The sequence below is a fragment of the Phyllobates terribilis genome, unplaced genomic scaffold (genome assembly GCF_046119375.1).
Source record: "Phyllobates terribilis strain yellow unplaced genomic scaffold, ASM4611937v1 Scaffold_3__8_contigs__length_932513732, whole genome shotgun sequence".
NCBI classification, from domain to species: domain Eukaryota; kingdom Metazoa; phylum Chordata; class Amphibia; order Anura; family Dendrobatidae; genus Phyllobates; species Phyllobates terribilis.
The window spans coordinates 502063688-502086998 of record NW_027362763.1 but is presented as its reverse complement, the minus strand read 5'-3'; the positions used below and the strand labels follow the sequence as shown (position 1 = coordinate 502086998).

At 45.9% G+C, this 23311-nt stretch overlaps 1 protein-coding gene across 50 annotated transcripts in view; it reads left to right on the top strand.

The window, feature by feature from the left end:
• Positions 1–23311, top strand: part of TRDN (triadin) — a 1346604-nt gene that overhangs the window by 652663 nt on the left and 670630 nt on the right. For all 50 annotated transcript variants that reach the window (XM_073675989.1, XM_073675970.1, XM_073675994.1 and 47 more), the window contains 6 exons: positions 2176–2220; positions 11638–11688; positions 12227–12271; positions 12358–12447; positions 16448–16498; positions 18578–18625. In XM_073675989.1, the coding sequence (XP_073532090.1) occupies positions 2176–2220; positions 11638–11688; positions 12227–12271; positions 12358–12447; positions 16448–16498; positions 18578–18625 (330 nt within the window). The remainder of the gene's footprint in view (positions 1–2175; positions 2221–11637; positions 11689–12226; positions 12272–12357; positions 12448–16447; positions 16499–18577; positions 18626–23311) is intronic.

Below are 23311 nucleotides of genomic sequence, written 5' to 3'. Positions count from 1 at the left end.
CAGAGCTTTTAGATTTAGCACATAGCAGACTGAGGAAGCTAACCCCACCCACACCAGGCTCTATATATACAATGTCTATGGATAGTGAGCTGCTTACCACAGAAGGGGTAAAATCAGACTTGGACTCATGCGCTGCTGTTTCCCAGCAATGATAAGCTCCTGGTGCTTTTATCAATGCAAATAAACAACAGCACAGACCTCGATAAGAGAGGCATCACTGAAATCTGTGTTTTAACCCCTAAAACATGCTGTAGGGGTTCACCTTTAATGAATTTGGTGCATCTTCAGGCTGTTTTGTGCCACAATCTGATTCTCCACCAGCTATGAACAGTAGATTTCTGCTTTATTTTACACTGATAATAATTCACAGTGAGCTACCAACCAATATCCCCGCTCTTCATTTCCTTCAAAAAGGTCCATATATTGGGATTCATGTTATTGAGACTCCACTAAGAATAAGTGAGTTTTTCATAACGTTTTTATATTATTGTCTAGGTCACTTTGATTGTGTAATACCTCAATATTAAGAGGATATATATTTATGATACAAAGTGAGGCTTGACATATGAGTTTATTTGCTTGTATATGTTATTGGCCTATGGCTTTTTATCTTTTACGATATATTAAAAGTAAAATTGTATTACTTCTACTTCGCTATATTTATTTTGGGAATTGGATGGTTCGCCCCCAGCAGTTCGCCCCCGGGTACATTTCGCCCCTGCACATTTCATCCCCAGCATTTGGCCCCCAGGATGTTTTGCACCCACACGTTTCACCCCCACACATATCGCCCCCAGTTCGCCCCGGTCCGGGGGCGAAACGTGCGGGGGCGAATCTTCCTGGGGGCGAAATGTACCTGGGGGCGAACTGATGGGGGCAAATTGCTGGGGGCGAACTGCTGGGGGCAAAACTTCCTATAACCATTTATTTTACACCGCTTGCTGATATAAGTTACAGTGAGTCTCTAGCACAGAAGATATCTTTGACTCTCCCATGAAACCCCACCTACTTTTAAGAAAAGTGTCAGATTTGCTGTATATGACCCCAAATGTCACAACATCATTGCACAATTATATGTTGTGGAAAAAAAGTGTGACTTTTTAATCTCAAACTACTCGTATAAAAAGCTTGAATTTCCTCCTCCATGTTTTCTTGTTGCATTGCACTTTTATTTCAATAGAAATTGTTAGGCGTCGGGTGTTTGCTGGATCTGAAATGGGTTCAGAATCATCAGTGGATTCTGTGGTCTCCCATTCTGATCCAGCCAGGGCAGATGCTGTTCAGCGTCACCATTGGTCCCAACGCCTAGCTGGTGCACGAGATGTACAAGTGGTCTCTTGGGTCTTTGTTTCTATCAATGTGAAGCATAGGGAGCGGAGGGAAACAGGGCTACTACAGCCTAAGTCCAGGATGCACTGCACTGAGCATGGCCGTGACATGGCGGACCGTGATTGGTGGTTTGGAAGTCAGCTGATCCGGTGACCTAGCACCGACTGATTGGCCACGGGTGACGTCACCAATAATGCGATCGTGGGCAGGGCTTAATCTTTAAATAGCCCGCCCACAAACATGGCGGCGCGCTCTGATCATTGAGCTGAGATTGTGTTACCGTGTGGATGTTTGTTTGTTAGGGCTCCACGTGCTCTCTTGCTGTTATAGCTTTGGACAGGCAGGTTTAGCGAGGGATAGACAGCCTTAGCTGGAGGGAGGTAGGTAGCTTAGTCTGACAGTCTGGCTCCGACAAGGGGGTCGCTATACAACCCGAGCAGACTGCGGACTCCCTATTCCTGGCACCGCCTGTGAACCACGTTGAGAGATACTCCGCAGTCCGGTATCATGCCGGCTGGGAGCACATATACGCCGGCATGAATCACACACACGTCCTAGCGCCTACTGCGTAGCCTCTGTGCAGTTAACAGGGCTACGGCTAAATTATCTGTCGCACATCTCTCGTGCTGTTAACAGAGAGAGTGCGAATACCAATTCCTGTCCCGGTGTGCAGTAACACGGGAGGGATTGATATATTAGTTGGTTGTTTTTCCTTCTACCCGGAAGGTGTTCAGCCGCAGTCTTCCAGGCTGCATCGCGGACCCCGGGTTCGGTTGCTTTCCATTATTAATAAAGTTGTTTGCAACCGTCCCCATAACAGGTAATAATACAAAACTGTTATTTCAGAACCTGAAAAAGAAGAAGATAAAGTGATAACACCATTACCAACAGGTACTACTTTTTTACAATGTAAACAGAAGGAAGAACCATGTATTGAATTGGTTGTCTGAAATGCAGCATTAAAGTGCTGTTTCAATTGTGTGACAAATGTTATTAAAATGCATATTCTATGAATGTACAGGTTGGGGAGAGCTGATATTTTATATAATTAATTAATTTGATCTATTTTTATATCATTTTCGGGATGATTGAAAATATATAATTTTATAATTTGAAAAATCTGATTTTTATGGATGCAGCTGACGCGCCCCTGGGCCTGTGTCGCGCTGCGTTGCGCACGCGGGAGCTTACCCGGAGCCGGATCTCTTGAGGGTTGTAGTCTCGTGGCGGCGACCCGGTCCGTGCCCAGGGAGTCAAACTGAGCGGCGATGTACTAGCGGTAGATGGTTGACTACGCCACCCGTTGAGTGCAGCCAGGGAGCTGCTGCTGCGGGGCAGACCGCTGAGGCCGATGGTAGGATTATGCAGCGTGATAGTATAACCCCCAACGGGAGGGGTATGGTCTCAGGGCAGCCGACGTGGATGATGGGGGTAGCAGGAACCACTCAGAGACGGTACGGTGTAGTTCAGGGTCTTTACTGGTAACAACGATAGACCCTCCCGGAGTACTTGCTAGCGAACGGGGCCTGGTCAGTCCTTGAGCAGATGGGATCTCCCCTGGCCAGGCGTAGTTGTAGGCCTCCCAAACTGACTGTACTCTTCTGGCTACCTTGCTAGAAGCTGATGTAAGTAGCCCACGTCCCTGAGTGTACCGTGTGGTGCTCACCCGTATGGCCGGTGACTCGGGGCCTTCTAATGGCTTCCGCTCCACGATGGCGGTGCTGGTCCCACGCGTGTGACCGTGCCTTCGGGCTTCTGGGCCAGAGGACCTGAAATCCCCTGCCTGACGGATTCTGCTGCTGGGTAGGAGTTAGTCCCCACAGCCTCGGACTCCGGGTCCGGAAAGAAGTCTTCTTAGTCAGGGCGAGCTCTGCAGCTGCCAGCCCCTGACTCCTTGTAACTCTGCTGTTTCCTATGCTGCTTCTTGTCTCTACTCCACTTGTCTGACTCACCCTGCCTCAGCCCCGGGTTTATACAGGGGAAGTTCTTCCCCTCCCAAGACTGGGCAGGAGGTGTGGCATGCACAGGATCCCTGACCAAAGGACCTCCCACCTGCTCTCAGACATAACATTACATTACTGTGGAAAACCAGACCCCTGGGGTGCCACATTCCCCCCTAGTGAAATTTAGTACTCCGGGACTAAACACATTTAGAAAAACATAACAAGGCAAAAACATTAATAATACAATAAGAAAACATATAAAGATGGTTACGGCGTGTCCGCAACCGGGTGCAGTCTCTGAAGAAAGCAAGGTGTCCATTTCACCAACACAGGGAGACGTAATCAGGTAGGGGTCTGTCCTACCCCGAGTCCTTAACAGTCTCTAGTCCATCCTGGGTTACGCTCCAACTATGTACAAGGATTCCCGGTAAATCCACCAAGGATCCCTAAAAATAACTAGAAACACAAAATTATACACAAGCAACAAGACACAGAAAAACATAAATAAAACAATTTATACACTTCAAATTCTCCAGCGTGCGGGTAACTGGCCTCTAGTGGCCCGAGTGGACCTACGGAGCTGACTGTCTGGCCCTGAACTACAGGGTGTAGGAGCTGTCAAGGGTAAACTGGGCAGCTGTCTACCGACTCTTTGTCTCACTAGGGGTACGGCAGGCTCACTATAAGCAGAGGGTTGATTCTCCTGTTCTGCTTGTGTGGAGTCTTCTGCCTCCTGGACCGGCTGTTCTTCCAGCTCTACCCGTTGCTCCGTAGGTTCTTGGGATGATGGTTGGAGGAAGGTGAGTACGGGTACCACAACTGCACCATTGACTTGAGTCCAAGACTGAGGGAAGTCCCCGAGCACGGTACTAACCATATCTTCCCTTTCTTCCACGGGTCGATGGTCTTCTTGTTCCTCTTCAGGGTTCCTCATTTGTTCGGGACACTTCTTCAGGTGGTCCCGGGATACAATGGCTGTGGTTTCCCCTCCGTCTTTACTGATGGTACAGACCTTCGGGTTCTCGTGGCTTGAGGGCAGTACGGTGTACGGGTCCTTCTCCCACTGGTCGTCCAACTTGTGGAGCCGTCTCTTCCTCTTCAAGACCTGCTCTCCGGGTACCAGGGGAACAGCGGGAGCATACTGGTTGTAAGTTTTCTCTTGTCTTTCCCTAGCCTGACAGAGACTTCGCTCCACGCTCTCCTGTACTCTCCGGTACTGCTGCTGCCTCTCTGTGTCCCAGTCTGTTTCTGGTGAAGTGTCCTCGGGGGTCAGGACTCCCATTTCCAGGTCAACAGGTAACTTACCAGGTCTTGCCCTCATTAGGTAAGCCGGGGTACAGTTGGTGGAACCTACCGGGATGTGGTTGTATAGGTCCACCAGATCGGGCAACTTTTCAGGCCACAGACTGCGTTCTTCCAGGGGCAACGTTTTTAGAAGATCCATTACCACCTGGTTCATTTTTTCACAAAGTCCATTAGTCTGCGGATGGTAGGGTGTCGTCCTTATCTTCCGGCAGCCATACAGATTGCAGAATTCCTGAAAGACCTCCGCTTCAAAGGCAGGTCCCTGGTCCGTCAGCACTTGGTCCGGGTACCCGTGTGGACGGCAGAAGTGCTGCTGGAAGGCTCTAGCTGCTGTTTGAGCCGTTAAGTCCTTGACGGGGACGACAACCAAGAACCGGGAGTAATGATCCACGATGGTTAACGCGTAGACGTAGCCACTTCTGCTTGGGGTCAGTTTTACATGATCCAAGGCTACCAGTTCCAACGGTTGCCGGGTGACGATGGACTGCAGGGGAGTCTTCTGGCTGGCTCGGTCCTTCCTTCTCAGGTTGCACGGGCCACAATCTCTGCACCACTTCTCGATGGTTCCCCTCATGCCTACCCAGTGGAACCGCTCGCGCAGCAGGAACTCCAGCTTTTTCCACCCAAAGTGTCCAGCTCCGTCGTGGTATGCCTCCATCACCATGGCTGCGTCTCTTCGTGGCACCACTACTTGCCAGAGTAATTCATGCGTCCGGGAGTTAACCATTCTGCGGCACAACTTCCCTTTGTAAAGGAACAGTCGACTCTTCTCTGCCCATAGTTGTTTGGCTTCCTCCGGAGCGTCTGGTTCAAGGCGAGCCTCCGGCCGAGTCAGCATCTCCTTCACCAGTCGGACGGCAGGGTCGCTGTCTTGCGTTTCCGCCCAGTTGTAGTGGGGTAAGGGGTTCAACGTAGCAGCCTGCTTACTCCTTACCCGGTGGGAATACTGAATAGTCCCATGACGGTGGAACGCAGGGAGTTCAACTTCTTCCAGTCCCTCCGGATCTTCTCCTCCGTCCGGCAGGTTGGGCATCCTGGACAGGGCGTCCGCGTTGGTATTGGAGCGTCCTGCCCGGTATTTAATTGTGAACTCGTAGTTGGACAGACGGGCCATCCACCTCTGCTCCAGGGCACCGAGTCTTGCCGTGTCCAGGTGTGTCAGCGGGTTGTTATCCGTGTACACGGTGAACCGGGAAGAAGCGAGGTAATGCTTAAAGCGCTCAGTGATTGCCCATACTACGGCCAGGAACTCTAACTTAAATGAGCTGTAATTCTCGGGGTTCCTTTCGGTGGGTCGCAGTTTTCGGCTGGCGTAGGCGATTACTCGTTCCTTCCCCTGCTGGATCTGGGACAGTACGGCTCCTAGCCCGATGTTACTGGCGTCGGTGTAGAGGATAAAGGGCTGGCTATAATCCGGGTACGCCAGGATTTCGTCCCCCGTGAGGGCCATCTTCAGCTGGCGGAAGGACTCTTCTTCCAGCTCTTCCCATTTGAAGGGCGGCTTCTGGTTCTTGGCCTTCCGGGACTGGCCTATCAGGAGGTCCTGCATAGGTGCTGCCTTTTTGGTGAAACCGGGAATAAACCTTCGGTAGTAGCCTACCAACCCGAGGAACTGCCGCACTTCTTTTACGCTGGAGGGGCTTGGCCATTCCTTAATTGCGGTGATTTTATCAGGGTCGGGAGCCACTCCGTCAGCGCTCACTACATGTCCCAGGTACTGCACCTTTGGTTTCAGGAGGTGACACTTGGAGGGTTTCACCTTTAGGCCGTAACTCACCAGAGCCTCGAACACTTCCGCCAGGTGTTTCAGGTGGTCCTCATACGTCTTGGAATATACGATGACATCGTCCAGGTACAACAGGACCGTCTCGAAGTTTCTGTGGCCCAGACAACACTCCATTAGGCGTTGGAAGGTTCCTGGTGCGTTGCAGAGTCCGAACGGCATGCAGGTGAACTCGCTAAGTCCCATCGGGGTGGTGAATGCGGTCTTCTCCCGGTCCGCCTCTGCTACAGGAACCTGCCAGTACCCGCTAGTGAGATCCAAGGTAGAGAAGAAGTTAGCAGATCTTAAAGCAGCCAATGACTCCTCTATCCTTGGTAAGGGGTACGCATCCTTGTGTGTGATACGGTTGATTTTCCGGTAATCTACACACATCCTCATGGTGTTGTCTTTCTTTTTGACTAAAACTAATGGGGCTGCCCAGGGGCTACAACTATCCCGGATTACCCCAGCCTCCTTCATGTCTCTAAGCATCCCCTTGGCGTGTTGGTAATGTGCAGGGGGTACGGGTCGATACCTCTCTTTTATGGGAGGATGATCTCCCGTGGGGATGCGATGTTCTACCCCCTTGACTCGCCCGAAGTCTAACGGGTGTTTACTAAACACTCTCTCATACTCTTGAACCACCCGATAGACTCCTTGTTTCTGATGTGAGGGAGTGGAGTCAGTACCCAGATGTAGTTGCTGACACCAGTCCTCCATGTCTTTCTTAGAGCCGTTACCTTCCTCCGGGTGAGATGGAGGCAAGGGTTCCACAGATTGTATAGAATTTTGATTAGTGATATATAATTTGGCTAGCGTGGCATACCGGGGCAGGTACACTTCCCTCTCCCCGATATTTATTATGCGAACGGGCACCCTCCCATGGCGTACATTGACGACCCCCCGTGCTGTCAAAATGGTGGGCCTACTGTCTGAGTAAACTGGTTCTACCATTGCCTGGTAATCTCTACCTCTCAGACCAATAGCTGCCCGGCACCAAATCATCATTTCACTTTTTGGGGGCAGGGCAATAGGAAAAGGGTCACACATTCTTACGCTACCAATCTCACCGCCGGAGAGTTCCACTTGTTGCCGTTGCATCAGTGCCCGGATCTCTTTCTGGAGCACCCGCTGCTCGCCGGAGCTGGCATTCTTGGCAACCTGCTGTAAAAGGAAAATCACCTCTGCAAGACAATTTTCAATTACATTAGTTCCTAGAGTTATTTTTGGGTGACTCTCATGTTTATCAATATCTACAATGATCAGTCCCTGTGCGGCCAGTTCGACTCTACCAATTTTGATGGTCACCTCTTTAAATCCGATCTGTGGCACGGGCTGACCATTGCTGGCGATGATACTCAAGTCGTCGTCGGGGTAGCGGGTAATATCCGAGTCATTCCAGTACTGCTTGAAGAGCACGTACGGGATGGTGGTGACCTGTGACCCGGTGTCCAGTAGGGCACTCATGGGAATGCCATCCAGTACCACAGGCAAGACTGGACGTCCTCCCACATATCTGTCGCGCCAGTTCGATGGGCCTGGTGATCTTTTTCCTGGGGGTTGGCCCTCTACCCCAGGTTGTGCCCGTTTAAAGAACAGTACCTTGCCATATGTCCGGGTTGATTGCAGCGGCGGCAGATGGGTCGTCCGTCCTCACTGTATCGGTCACTGGGTCTTCCTCTGGCCGGTGGGGTCCTCCTTGGTCGACGCCACGGGATGTCCTCCGGTCCGGATGCCAGCTGGATCTTCCCTGGGGTGGAAACCTGTAAAGACTGCACAGTTCGGGTTAGCGCAGCAACGCTCTTAGCTAGCTCTTGGACCTGATGGTGTAGGTCTGGAGCCGGGTCATTGTCCAAAGCCTGCGCATCAGCTCCCACAGGCCCTGCTGACAAGGGCGCCGCCTCCTGGTAGTAAGTGGTAGTGGGGCGTCTGTGGGTCACAACGCCACCTGGTGCCGGTTCTCGGAGCACCCGGATGGCTCTGTCCTTGAACTGTGCAAAGTCCAGATGGGGATCCTGTAAGGCCATTGCCCGCAACTGGGTTCGGTGGGCATTGCAATATAAACCCTCTATAAATTGTTCAGTCAACAGCCTGTCCTCGTTTCCCACCCCATCAGGGTCGGTCTGCTTTATGGCCCTCAGGGCCTCTTGTAGGTTTAGTGCATAGTCCCTTATACTCTCATGCGCTCGCTGCTTGCACCCGTAGAATCTAAGCTTAATCTCGGCTGAGGTGCGGGTATCAAAGGTGTCCTTCAGCCGGGTTAGTATCCCTGCGACAGTCTTCCTCCCAGGTGGCCAGGATTTTACTTCCCTTTTGGCTGCCCCTGTTAGTTGGGCCACCAGGATGCTCACTTTTTGCTCTTCTGTGAGGGGGTACACCTGGAAGAGGCTATCCAGCTTTTCTCTAAAGTCATGCAGGGTATGTGACTCCCCTGAGTACTGGGGTAGCCAAGCTGCTCCCGGGATATAGGGCATGGTGAAGGGCATAACTGCAGCAGCGGTAGCGCTGGCGGGGGTTGAGGCAGTGAAGCTCTCCTCCGTATCCGACATCTTCCTCCCCCCTAGTGGACCGTGGCCTACCTTGCGATGATCCTCTTCCGTAGGCCGCGGCTCCGCAGTGGATCGTCAGGGTTGAGGACCTTCCGTCGCGCTCCTGTGACGTCGGCGTCTGCTGGGCTCCTTCCAGGACCTTACGCAACGTCCGGACGTGAGGCGGGGCTTCAGTTCTCGCGCGCTTTCGGAGTCCACGCCCCTCTTCTTCCCGCGCGGCGTCCTCAAGATGGCATCCAATGGCGGGAAAACTCCACGGATGGCGGGAAGAAGGTAGAAGATGGCGCCGGATGGCGGGAAACCTCCACGGATAGCGGGAATCTTCACCACTGGTAAGTTTGAACAGTCTTTGCTTTTCAGGCACGCAGTACCCGGTGGTTGCGGGCACGAAATCCTGCCGACTACGCCAAAGTTGACGCGCCCCTGGGCCTGTGTCGCGCTGCGTTGCGCACGCGGGAGCTTACCCGGAGCCGGATCTCTTGAGGGTTGTAGTCTCGTGGCGGCGACCCGGTCCGTGCCCAGGGAGTCAAACTGAGCGGCGATGTACTAGCGGTAGATGGTTGACTACGCCACCCGTTGAGTGCAGCCAGGGAGCTGCTGCTGCGGGGCAGACCGCTGAGGCCGATGGTAGGATTATGCAGCGTGATAGTATAACCCCCAACGGGAGGGGTATGGTCTCAGGGCAGCCGACGTGGATGATGGGGGTAGCAGGAACCACTCAGAGACGGTACGGTGTAGTTCAGGGTCTTTACTGGTAACAACGATAGACCCTCCCGGAGTACTTGCTAGCGAACGGGGCCTGGTCAGTCCTTGAGCAGATGGGATCTCCCCTGGCCAGGCGTAGTTGTAGGCCTCCCAAACTGACTGTACTCTTCTGGCTACCTTGCTAGAAGCTGATGTAAGTAGCCCACGTCCCTGAGTGTACCGTGTGGTGCTCACCCGTATGGCCGGTGACTCGGGGCCTTCTAATGGCTTCCGCTCCACGATGGCGGTGCTGGTCCCACGCGTGTGACCGTGCCTTCGGGCTTCTGGGCCAGAGGACCTGAAATCCCCTGCCTGACGGATTCTGCTGCTGGGTAGGAGTTAGTCCCCACAGCCTCGGACTCCGGGTCCGGAAAGAAGTCTTCTTAGTCAGGGCGAGCTCTGCAGCTGCCAGCCCCTGACTCCTTGTAACTCTGCTGTTTCCTATGCTGCTTCTTGTCTCTACTCCACTTGTCTGACTCACCCTGCCTCAGCCCCGGGTTTATACAGGGGAAGTTCTTCCCCTCCCAAGACTGGGCAGGAGGTGTGGCATGCACAGGATCCCTGACCAAAGGACCTCCCACCTGCTCTCAGACATAACATTACATTACTGTGGAAAACCAGACCCCTGGGGTGCCACACAGCATTATCAATAGACTTTTTTATTTTGCACAGAATGTGAAAATGGAGTCATTTGGGGTCACATTGCTTGCACCTGCCCTTTCAGCTTTGTCCTTAAATTTTCAATAGGATTGAGATCAGGTCTTTGTGATGGCCACTTCAAAACTTTGACTTTGTTATCCTTAAGCCACTTTGTTACCATTTTGGCAGTATGCTTCGGGTCATTGTCCATTTGGAAGACCCATTACAGCATTACAGCCCAAGCTTTAACTTCCTGGCTGATGTCTTGAGATGTTGCTACAGTATAATATATACCCAAGGTAAGCTTAGTTCACAGCCTCCAGTTGTTCCAGAAGATGGAAAGTGCAGTGAACTTTAAACATACCTCAAAGTTTCCCATCAGTTTCCATGTTGGGAGACCCGGTGGCTTTGAATTCTGGTAGCCTAAAAGGTTACATGAGTTCAAGCCACCTGGTCTCACGGTAGCTATAGTGCCGGACTGTTGAATGCTGGAGTGTCAGGTTGGAACCGCAGCACTCTGATTGGTGGCAATGATCTTACTGCTGATCAGAGGCAGTGTTTATCGTGCTGTCATGCACATGACAGTGTGGTAAACACCTGGTGTTCGGATCCCCCATTCATGTAAATGGAGTCCGTGTTCAGGTTTGAGTTCGGGTACTGTTCTGCTACCCGAACTTTTAATAAAGGGGTTCACCCATCACTAGACAATTAGTCTCTGTTTTTAACTGATGGTGGACATGCGCAGTCACTCGAGAGAGACGCTGAATGCAGCGCGGCTACATATATTATGAAATTATCAGTGAGGTGAGTTATCATATTTAAATATATGCACAGGTGGGATAAGTTACTAATTAGGATACTTATGGAAATATAAGCACTTTTTGCACAATATGAATTAACTAATATGATGCATTAAATATATATGAATGGAATGCTGTACAATTATGTATTATATATATATATATATGTATTTTTGTAGTTGAAATTTAAAATTGCTATTATTATATGCATAATTGATGCACCTATTTATTGTTCACTTAATGAAGCTTGTACAGCTTGAAAAAGTTCCTCACTTGGATCGAAACACTGCCACTATGACTTTGTGTCAATAAATCACAGAATTTCTTTTTAAAATTTGGAGTGCTGCCTTTATCTTAATTGGATAGATAGATAGACAGATAGATAGATAATAGATAGACAGATAGGTAGGTAGGTAGATAGATAGATAGATAGAAAGCAATAGATAGATATGTGATAGATAGAGAGTGATACATATATAGATATGTGATAGATAGATAATAGAGAGAGCGATAGATAGATATAAATAATACAATGCATCATATTACTTATGATTTATTTCTTTTAGAACCAGAAAAGGAGAAAGAAGAGGAAAAAGTTGCTGTACCATTACCAACAGGTACAATTAATTATTGGAAATATAAAAATATATTATGAATTTGTTTATGATTGTGGATGTAAGCTTAAATGCTTGAAGCTGACATTTCATTGGCTCATTTAGCAGGATATGTTGCTCTATACACTTCAATATTGAAAGTAACAGAATATTATTATTTTCTGTTCTTTAATAGCAGGCTAAGCATTGCATGAGGACATTGCAAGTATCCCTCAAAGGCATACTGTACCAAATACCCTTTTAGCAAAATATCACAGACAAAAAATCGAGGCTGTAAACCACCGAGTAGTAACCTATTTTTATTAACTTTCTAACTTTAAATAAATACATTAATAGAATAGGATATCACACAAAATATAAGCAACAGAATAAGAGAACTTTGTTCAGTCATGTTTACATTTGCTCATTGCCCGAGTTCCCATTACTTGGCAGATACAAGCATCTTTTGCTACAAGTATGCTATATAAAATATTTAACAGTTAAAATTACTCTCTTGGTATGTTAATGATATTTTGTTTTTGATAACCTAAATTTATTTCAGAAGCTGAAAAGGAAAAAGAAGAGAAAGTTTTGGAAAAAGTTATAGGTATAATTCATACGTTTTATGCCGGATTTATCGTATATGTAGAAAAAATCATAAAATAAGTCAAATTGTTCACTGTTCTTCCCCAGAACTTGAAAAGGAAGAAGAAAAAGTAGCTGTTCCCATTATAGAAACTAAAATAGAAATTGAACATGAGAAACCACTTCCACCAGTTGCAGGTGACATCTTTATTTCATCACATATTATTTATTGTACATGTTATATTAAATAATTATTATTAATTCTGTAGAAAGGTTGACCTTACATGCATCGCTTACATAGTTAATAGACATTTTAATGGAATACTTTGAATGGCACCATGTAATAATATGGCTGCCTATCATTTCCTAGGGTGATAATATTTGATCAATGGATGTTACATCTGACAACTACATGGTAATCAGCTTATCATCTATATTAACACTAGAACTACTGATGGAGTCATTTTGACTCCTTTCGTTTTTTATTTCTCTTCTGTGACTACATTTTTCAGAATTCCGGCTTGAAACTCGGTGACTTTTCCTCAAATATGATGTGAAAAAAGATTTTGTGAGAATAAATAATTTTGGTGAAAAATTTGCGCGTTTTTTTCAAAATTTACCAAGAACTACTGAAGGGAGTCATTTTGACTCCCTACTATATTTTGAGGTCCTTTTGTCACTAAATGTTGCTATAAAGTTTTGTGCATAATTTTTTCACTCTGTCTTATTTACCCTGATGTTCATATAGATGTAGTTCAACTTACATGTCAACTTTTCACATTTTCCTTGTGTTTTACCTGCTTGTATTAATGTGTAATGCTGAACAAAATAGCTTGTTTACTCTAGGCTCTTATCTTATGCTAATGAAGGGTGGTGTTTTTCTAAGGTCCTAGCAGGAGACAGTATTCTGGATAGTAACTTTACTTTCAGTTCAGCTGAAGAGACAAAGAGAACAGACGCAGACATACGAGCTCTGAAGACTCATACAGGTATGAATTGTTATGAAATAGGTTAGCTGTCTGTCAACTGATTCAGCCCACCTACTTTTGAAGGTGGCAGAACAGTTATTATTTCTTTTAGTTTTCATTTCATTTCTATTTTTCAGCAGGGAACTATATAGAATTATGGAATTTGTGAGGAATATGGAGAGAAGACGTTTGATAAAGCCTCAGGATATTCTGGCTACTTTGCAATCCATACCGGAGGATGAATCGGAATCCGAATTGCAGGAACATGTATTTGATTCTGACAGTGATGAAGATTTCATTCCTCAGAACATATAAAATGAATCTGAAGACTCAGAAGGAACAAATCCAGAAGGTAAGTAGTTATGTGTATTTATTTGTTCTTCCACACACTGAGTTAGGGCCTGTGCACACTAGCAGAATTCTGGCTGAATAGCCATCTGGATATTCTTGCCGCAATACAGGCCGTACCTGCCCGCTCATGCCTGAAGCTCCGCTCCGAACCCCGGGCTGGAGCCGCTGTCAGGGACAGAGCAGCGCTGGCTTACGCGCGAGCACGGCTCCGTCCCAGACAGCGGCTCCAGCCCGGGGTTCGGAGCGGAGCTTCAGGTATGAAACTCCGCTCTGTACCTGAGCGGGCAGGTACGGGCCGGATTGTGGTGAGAATATCAGGTCGGATATTCCGCCGCTAATCCAGCCAGTGTGCACGGACCCTTACAAAACAAAAATTCTAAATATTCATAAACTTTTTTACAGATATTCCAAACACATCAACTGGGGATCGGGCTCATGCAGTTATGTTGCCTCGTGACCATCCTTCTGGTCGTGGACAGAAAAAATCAGCAAAACGTCCCAGAAATGAAAGAACAACAGATAACGATGGCGGCGAAGGTAATGCAACAACAAACACCAGAGAAGGCGAATCTGAAGGAATACTAGTTTCAGCGGATGGTATTCAATGGAAACCTGTTGAAATTGGAGAACACTTGCCTGATAGGTGTGACAGCCAAAATATTCTTCGAGAAGCACCTGGCCCTACAGGATACGCCAGAAGAAATATCATTATCGATAGTCCTTTGAGCGCATGGCGTTTATTTTTTGATTCATATATATTGACACATATAAAGAACTGTACGCTTGCAGAAGCATGCAGGAACAATAATTTACAGTTTACTCTATCTGATGAGGAGCTAGATGCATTCATTGCGATATTCTATGCTCGTGGAATATCTGGCACGAACCGTCACTCGATTAGCAGTATTTGGTGTAATGACTGGGGAATACCGTTTTGCAAAGCGACAATGTCTAGGGACCGCTTTGTTGAAATTATGAGGTTTCTCAGATTTGATGAGAAATCTACTCGATCGGAGAGACTGCAAACGGACAAGTTTGCTCTATTTTCTACTGTGTGGGACAGGTTTATTGAAAATTGTATTGCGTGTTACAAACCTGGCCCATACATAACGGTGGATGAGCAACTTTTCCCAAGCAAAACTAGGTGTCCATTCACGCAGTACATGCCTTCCAAACCAGCTAAATATGGCCACAAATATTGGCTAGCTGTTGATAAGAGGAGCAAATATCTGGCAAATGGCTTCCCTTATCTAGGCAAAGATGACACACGCCGTGCTGAGGACCGTTTAGCTGACCATGTGGTAATGAAGTTATTGGACCCGTTTTTGAAAAAAGGTCGCAATGTTACAACCGATAATTATTTTACTTCAGTAAAATTAGCTAAACAGCTAAAAAGCAAAGGAACAACCATCGTGGGAACACTGAACAAGATAAGGCGAGAAGTGCCTAAAGAAATAAAATCCATGAAAGAGGAATTGTACAACACTAAAGTGTTTAGAAATGAAGACAATTTTACACTTACAGTATATCAAGGAAAGCCCAACAAAAATGTTGTCATTTTGAGTTCCGTCCATCCAGATGTTGTTGTTGCGTCTGATTCCGCTAAAAAAACTCCAGAAACGGTAAAGTTTTACAATGAAACAAAATATGGAGTAGATGTAGTGGATCAGATGGCACGAAAATATACCACACGAACATGCACAAGGAGATGGCCTGTTCATGCATTTGAAAATGCCTTAGACTTTGCGGGTATAAATGCATGGATAATATTCAAGGAGATTACCCACCAAAAAATGTCACGCAAGGCATTTTTGCAAACGCTTGTGAGAGAGTTGAGTGGTCCTTATGTCACAGATAGGGAAAAGGGTTCCACGTCCCAAGTTTCTACATGCTCAGAAGTGATGGTTCAAACAAAATTTTGCCAGATCAAAGAAAAGTGCAAGAAAAATAGATCTGTCGGAAATTGTAAGACTTGTGGTAAGTCTTTGTGTGGGCAATGTACTGCCATAAATCAAAGGCAATGCCTAAAATGCGAAACACCAAATGTTTAGAAGGTGAATTCTGCGCCATATTTTCATTTTTATGCTCCTCCACCTACATTTTCTCTGCTTTTTGTTCTTCAGTTGTTGTTTATATGTGTGCACTTGAATAAAAAAAAATGTTTGAAAAACGTCTATTATAATTATTGTTATTTTCTGTAGAAAAATAAGAAAAGCAGAAAAAAAACAATCAAAAGCATTGCTGTTGGATCTCACAATAATAATACATTACAAAAAATATAATTATTAATAAATAACCACAAATGAAACTCTAAAAATAAACGAAAACAAGCAAGGAGTCAAAATGACTCCTTTCAGTAGTTCTAGGCGGGGTCACGAGTCCAGTAGTCCTAGTGTTAAAAATGGGGATTTGTCATAATTCATATCCTTCATTACCAATATTTTAATGTTCATGGTCACATGAATCTTGATAAATGTGTACCTGTATGTCTTTTGACTTCTTTTAAGAAACATCAAAAATGCTCCAAGGTGGTAATTTTTTTATATAATTAGTGGCTTACAATTCTTAAATAAGAGTATTTTAAGTAGTGACTAATTTATTACTAATATTAAATCTGGTAGGTTTGAAATTGCTTGCAACTAATATTTTAATTACAAAGAGGATTTAAAGATTTACTGTGATTTTGACAATTTATATTTATGATTTTTCCTATCAGTTTGATTTAATTCTGTAATGAACCAGTTTCCCCATCAATATTTTGCCAATATGAAAAGACATTATCCAGATCATCTAGTACAATTCCCATATTATGCAATGCAACTTTTTTATCATGTTCAATACATTTCTATGCTCTTTTAACTAAGAATAACTTTTTTCAGAGCCAGAAAAGATGTTAGAAGAAAAACAAATTATTGAGCCACAGCCAGAAGGTAAAAGTAAAAAAAATGTGGAAAAAACGGATAAAATAAAACATACTGTATGTAATAAAATAAATTTGTCTTTGTTTGGGTGCTTGTAAAAGATTAGGAAATAATTATCATTCCAACTCAGACAGGTTTGTTTTTTACAACTTAAAAGTTATTTATTTCATTACCAAAACCTGAAACATTACTTGGCAGCTGTGAAGGTGTATAAGGTAATGCAGCCAAAATTGTTGAGCGTAGTTTTGCATTTGTTAAGAATGCTCTGGGGTTTTTAATGTAAGAGCTGCTCTGTGTATTTAAAATGTAAGTTACTCTTCTCTGCTGCTCATTGCCCCTTGTTATCCTCATTCTGAATCATTAAAGAGGACTCGTGACTTGCTAAAAAAAAATCCCTGAGCTCCCTTATTCGGCTACTTTTTTCCGTTCTGTGCCCCATCACTCCGTCTAACCTTTATTGCTTTTGAAGCACAATATGTGAATTCTCTGCTTGTAGTTCAACTGGGTGTTTCTTCAGAGTCTTCCCTGGGGGCGCGTGCTTTCACCCTTCCCTCCCTTGTGTTGCCAATCACAGCTAGCTGTGACTTAGACTGCTAGATCTGAGATGACCTCTGATGACCAGCGCCTGGGAGGGAGATTTGAAGGCGCACGCACTCTGAGAAATCTCTGAAGACTTGGCCAGCAGATATTGACAGAGACAGATTGAGTTCTAAAAGCCCCAAATGTGAATATCTGTTCAGTGGTGCGTCACAACCCAAAATGGAAAAATTCAGCCGAATTAGGGAAGCATAGGGACTTTTACAAGGTATTTAAGTTTTTCTTAGCAAGTCACTAGTCCTCTTTAAAAGACAGAGTGAAAAATGCAGCCACATCTCCTTCCGCCACCTCTTCTCTGTCCTGTATTTACTGTTTTACTTTGAAAAAAGATTTTGAAGACTAAAAGCTTTATTAATTCCTTCTTGACATAGAAATTTTCCCTTTTTGTGCTTTCATTTTTTCCTCTCCTTTTCCCAGGAGCCATTTTTTACCTTTCAGATACCTGCATGAGGGCTTGCTTTTTGTGAGTCTGGTTGAAGTTTTGAATTGCATAATTTTACTATATAATGTATTGTAAAATGTGAAAATAATTGCAAATGCGGTTCAAATTCCACAAAAAATACAATTCCATGTTTGTATTTATACAGCTGCATTATAATATATGGTGAAAATCACAGTCTAATATGAACCCAAGTCACAGGCTGGTCTTAATAAGAGTAGGGCTTCAGTAAATGTCAGGTTGCCATGACAACCCATTGGCACCATGCGATTGTATTACATCGAGGGGCCGATGGCTGCATGGAACTGCACATCCCCCAGATCAGCATGCTTTAAGTGCTGCTGTAAGAGATTGACAACATCATTTAAAGGGAATATGTCACCAGGTTTTTGCTATCCCATCTGAGAGCAGAATAATGTAAGGGCAGAGACTTCGACTGTCATTTTGATAAAATCAGTGTTTTCTCTGCTGCAGGTCTAGCAGTTCTGTAAATGTTGTGACCTGTATAACTCCGCCCCCACCACTGATTGGCAGTTTTCTGCCTATGTACAGTGTACAGAGAAAGCTGCCAATCAGTGTTGGGGGTGGGGTTATACAGAGCTCTTAAATATGCTTGACTACTTGGCAATAGATTTACTAGTGATGATCTTCTTCTGATAAAACAGTAATTTTATCAAAACTGCACTAACCAGCCTTATTAGTGCCAAACCGCTGTAATCAGGGTCTCTGTCTCTACATTATATGCTGCTCTCAGAGTATGTGGCAAAAAAAACCTGGTTACAGATTCATTTTATGTGGCTAACAGCAGCGGACGGCACTCAGCCAGTGTCTGCCGGTAATGATGCAAGCTCAGTTTCTTAGCTTGCATCAAAGAACGAGACCTGAAATAAATGTATGTCATTTGTCGGGAAGGGGTTAATATATTAAGAATCTAAATGCAGGGAGGGAGATATCTGAAAACTGTCTCCTTTTACAATTATATTAGAACTATATTTACATACAGGTATGCACAGATCCATATCAAATCATATATTATCACATTTTAATTTCAGAACCTGAAAAGGAAAAAGAAGAGAGATTGTGCACGCCAGTAGCAAAAGGTACTGAAATTATTTAGACATGTTTACTTGCTATTTTCATTTTTTTTGTTAGTTAAAGGGAATGTGTCATCAGACATCAGAAAATGATCTGTTGTTTAAATCAGGTTCTTTTTTTATGTTACATGTGTTTAAAAATCTTTGGCAATTTCTTTTATATCACTAACTGTATTAAAAAAAGGAATCAGACCATTTTCACACAGGCCACTGGGTCTATTATAGAATTATTCAGTACTTTCTGTCATTTCAGGAAGAGTTATCAGCCAGCTCATTATCATCAGAGACATGATTACAATCATGGATAACACATCTATACACAACTGATAACACAAGAACCACCAATTACAATTGGAGATGTAACAGCTGACCTTGTTCCCAATAATTAATAATAAATAAATAGCATTTAAATCATGTTTGGCTGGCTTACTAGAAGTGTGGCTAAAGTGAGAGGAAGAAGTTTTATTCTCCCTGTAGCCGCTCATTTTGAGTCATAAGGGCGGTACAAGAAGCAGTTAATGTCATCATTCATTATACTGTGAGTGCACTGTAGTAAGGCCTCTGCACATGAATTTACACTGATTTACTCTGCACAAATACACTGCACACATACTCTGCAGAGAAAACGGTCAATCAATGTGGCAGGGAATGATTACAGTGTGCTCACTGTATAGTGAACAGTGACTGTAACAGCTCCCTGCATGGCCCCGATGACTGGACGTGAAGGGCTGCAGGTAGAATATAACTTCATTCTCTTCCTGTAGCCACACTTTCAGTAAGGTTTAGTCCGCGCTGGCGTAGATTCTCTCATGTGAAAGAATTGGGCAAATTAGGCTAATGATACTCAGATCAAACTCAATCAGAGTTTGTTCTGAGTGTCATCTCAGTTTGATCCAATTCTCTCACATGAGAGAATCGCAGCACGTTTGGAGAAGGTGGGGAACTTAATTATTCTATCTTCTCCATTGAGTCTGCAGAAATCGTACTGCACTCGAATGACTTCTGAGTGCAGTCCGATGTTTCACACACACCCATAGCCTTGTATGGATGCACATGAATATCAGAGCCACACACAGCATGCTGACATTGTTTTCTCATGCCAAATAGGCTTAAGAAAATAATCGAACATCTGTGTGATGCTCACATCCCTACCCTGAGAGATGGGGGTACTCGGAGCCGGGTCAGATGTTCGGTGGGTTGTAGCCGTGGCCTGGACCCATTCCGTGCCCAGGGCCGTCACATTATAAAGGTGAAATGGGCTTTCAGGGTTGGTGTTCATCGAGAGGTGGTATAGACTTCGCCACCTGTGGTGTCTGGTGATGGCCACCAGCGCTGCGTTCAGTCCTCTGAGGCAGGATGTAGTGGCAGCAGGAGATGATACTACTCCCCACAGGCGGAGCTGGGCCTCGGGGCAGAGAGGACAGGAGGATGGGAGTTGTAGTGGAAGATGTGGTGCGGTGTAGTGCGGTGCCGCGTTGCAAAAAGAAACCGAAGGCCATAGGGGTAGTCTTCCAAGCTTTACTCACGGTAGAATGCACAGCTGCAAGACTTCTCCCTGCTCCTCATGGCTCGCTGCGGTCACCAGCATCGGGGGTCGACCACCTCCGAGTAATTCAGATGCTTTGATCAGGGCCCCGCACCAGAGTGTTCCTAGACTTTTCCCACTAGGTCCTCTCCTGTCCATGTGTAGTACTTGTACTAAGGCCGGGTCTCCCTCTGGACTATGCACAGAACCAGGGTACGGGTGGCGACTCCGCTCCGTCCGTTACCCGGTGGGATCCACTGAGCCTCCGGGCTTCTCCGACTAAGACTTGAAGTGACAGAGTCAGATATCGGGGTCGGTAGCCCTTTTGCAGCAGGCCCTCTGAGTAGGCCAGACTAATGAGGACAGGTGGCGTAAACTGCTCCGTTTGCATCCCCCTGGGATCCTTTTCCTGGTGGAGCCTTATTCCTCCACTCCAGGCCTTCTTGGGCAGGGACCTTGACCGGGTAGAGACAACCGTTAACTCTTGCCCGCTCCTCGTCTCAAGGCCAGAGTACGAGGACCTTGTCCCCATCAACTGCAGGTTCACACAGAAAGCTACGTTCAGTGATGAAGATCACAATCAAGAGACCATAAGCCCAAGATGGCTGTTTATTAAATATGAATTATTAAGTGTAACCTAAAAGTACATCCTCCAGCCGCACCCACTACATGGTTCCCCCTATCTTTTGGTTCCCCCCTTCTCCACTTATCCCAGCTGGGGCAGCAACCTGGTGCATGTAAGCCCCCCTCAGGTGGGAGAGGCGTAGTGTTGGATGCAGAGGTGGGGTGCTATCAGCTGCACCATCCTTACCTCAAAGGGGAGATACCACACCTCATTAAAGAGGTGCAGTACCCCTGTGGCGGTCGAACCCTCAGGGGCGCCACATCTGCACTGCCCCATAGTACAACATTGGGCCAAGTGCTATCCAACAAAACATCAGATAGCACTCTGCAGTGTTAAACGCCAGTGTGTGCAAACCCAAAGCTTGCTAAACGGGATTTACATACTGTACCTGTATATTACTACTATATCTGCAGGCAAAGAGCAAGTTTGGAAGTGACAAGTTCCTTTTAACTAATGACTCTGCATGTGTTTTATCCACGTACATATGTGGGAACTAGTCATGAGCGAGCGTGCTCGCTATTGCTTGGTACTCGTCCTAGCATCTCACTGCTTGAGATGCTCGGCGCACGGCGAGTATTGCCGGGATGTTCGGGCGGGAGTTCAAGTCCCCGCCACGCATGTTTGGCGCTGTTTTAACAGTGAATAAACATGCCAGGATTGCCTGCCACTCACTGCAATGCCACAGCCATGTTGGTTGTGGCATTACACTGATTGGCTGGCCGCATAGCGTCATCGGGTCTATATCAGACCAGGTGACCCTGTGCTCGTCACAGTCTACCCCGGAATCAGGCAGAGTAGGAAGAGGTGCTGCTGAGTGAGGGATAGAATTGGTGATAGTGAGGTATTCCACAGCTATATACACATCTAAACTAACAGTCCTTCTAAGGACTAATCCAGCTGCATATATTATTACTGGTGATAGCAGGAGTTAGGCAGGCAGAGTTTATGGACATTGTATACAGCAGAATAGGGTCCATTGCAAGTTCTGTCTGCTGCTGTTATAGATATCCATAGCCATAGATATCAGGGCTAATTTTTTTTGCTCACAATCCTGATTATTTGCTTAAAAAGCAATATAGTACAATATTTTACTGCTCCATTTGCTTGTTGACAGAATACAGCCAGATTTGTTTGATTTTATTTGAAAAGCTGTATTGTGGAAGCAGAAAAACTTGTCCATCATCAGACATGATCCGATATTACTGCCATAATAATTGTGACATTTTTTGGAGCCTGCCAAATATTACACTCCATTTCAAGTCTGCCAGCTGTGTGTTGTTGAACCTATTCACACTTGGTCACTGACTAATACCACACTACAAGGCCACTGCCTAAAATAGTGGTCATCACACGTGATCCCATATTACTGCTGTAATAATACACACATTTTGTTGAGCGTGCAAAATATACTCCATTTCAAATCTGCCTGCTGTGCGTTGTTGAACCTATTCACACTTGGTTGCTTACCAATGCCAAAGTACAAGGCCACTGCCTAAAACCGTGGTCATCACACATGATCCCATATTTCTTCGGTAACAATACAGACATTTTGTGGAGCGTGCCAAATATTATACTTCATTTAAAATGGGCAAGGCGCGTGGCAAGGGACGGGGAAGTGGACGTGATTGTGATGGTGCATGCAGAGGCTGAGGCCATGGGCAAGATGAAACTGTGCATGCTGAGGGAGCACAACAAACATCCACATCATGTCGAACTATCTTCTTGTCCCAATTTATAGGGGGCCACTGAACACCACTCTTGAAGCCAGAGCAGTGTGAAAAGGTTGTTGGTTGGATAACAGATAAAGCTTCCAGTCACTTTGCCACCACCACCACCTTGTCTTCCACACTGTCCAGTCTCAGTAGCCGTGAATCTGGACCACATTATTAATATAACTTTTGCACCATTTATTCCATGGCGCTTTACATGTGAAAAAGGGGTGTACATTGCAAAAACTATTACAATAATCTTGGAACAAAAATGTGACAGCGACTGGTACAGTGAAGGAGAGGACCCTGCCCCTGAGGGTTCACAGTCTACAAAGGATGGGTGAGGATAGAGTAGGTGAGGATATAGCTGGTCATGCAGTGGTATGGTGGAGCGACGGTTACTGCAGGTTGTATGCTTGTCGGAAGAGGTGGATCTTCAGGTGCCTTTTGAAGGTTTCAACAGTAGGCGATGGTCAGAAATGTTGGGGTAGAGAGTTCCAGAGAAGGGGGTCTTCCACATGGTAAAGTCTCAGTAGCTGTGAGTCTAGATCACATATTCACCCTGATCTTTCTTCCTCCCACCATGCCGAGTGCCTGGAGACAAGTGATCCCACACTTGGACACTCCGAAAAGCTGTTCACTTTTCCATTTATAGACTCGGGAGATTGCATGCAGCGATGCCCAAATATTTGAGCAGCCACGGTCACATGAAGGCGACGATGGGAAACTGAAACAAGAGGTGGATGATGATGATGAGACACAATTGCCACCGAGTCTGGAGGAGGCTCAGGGTGCGTACATGGAAGATGAGGTGGTGGACGATGAAGTCACTG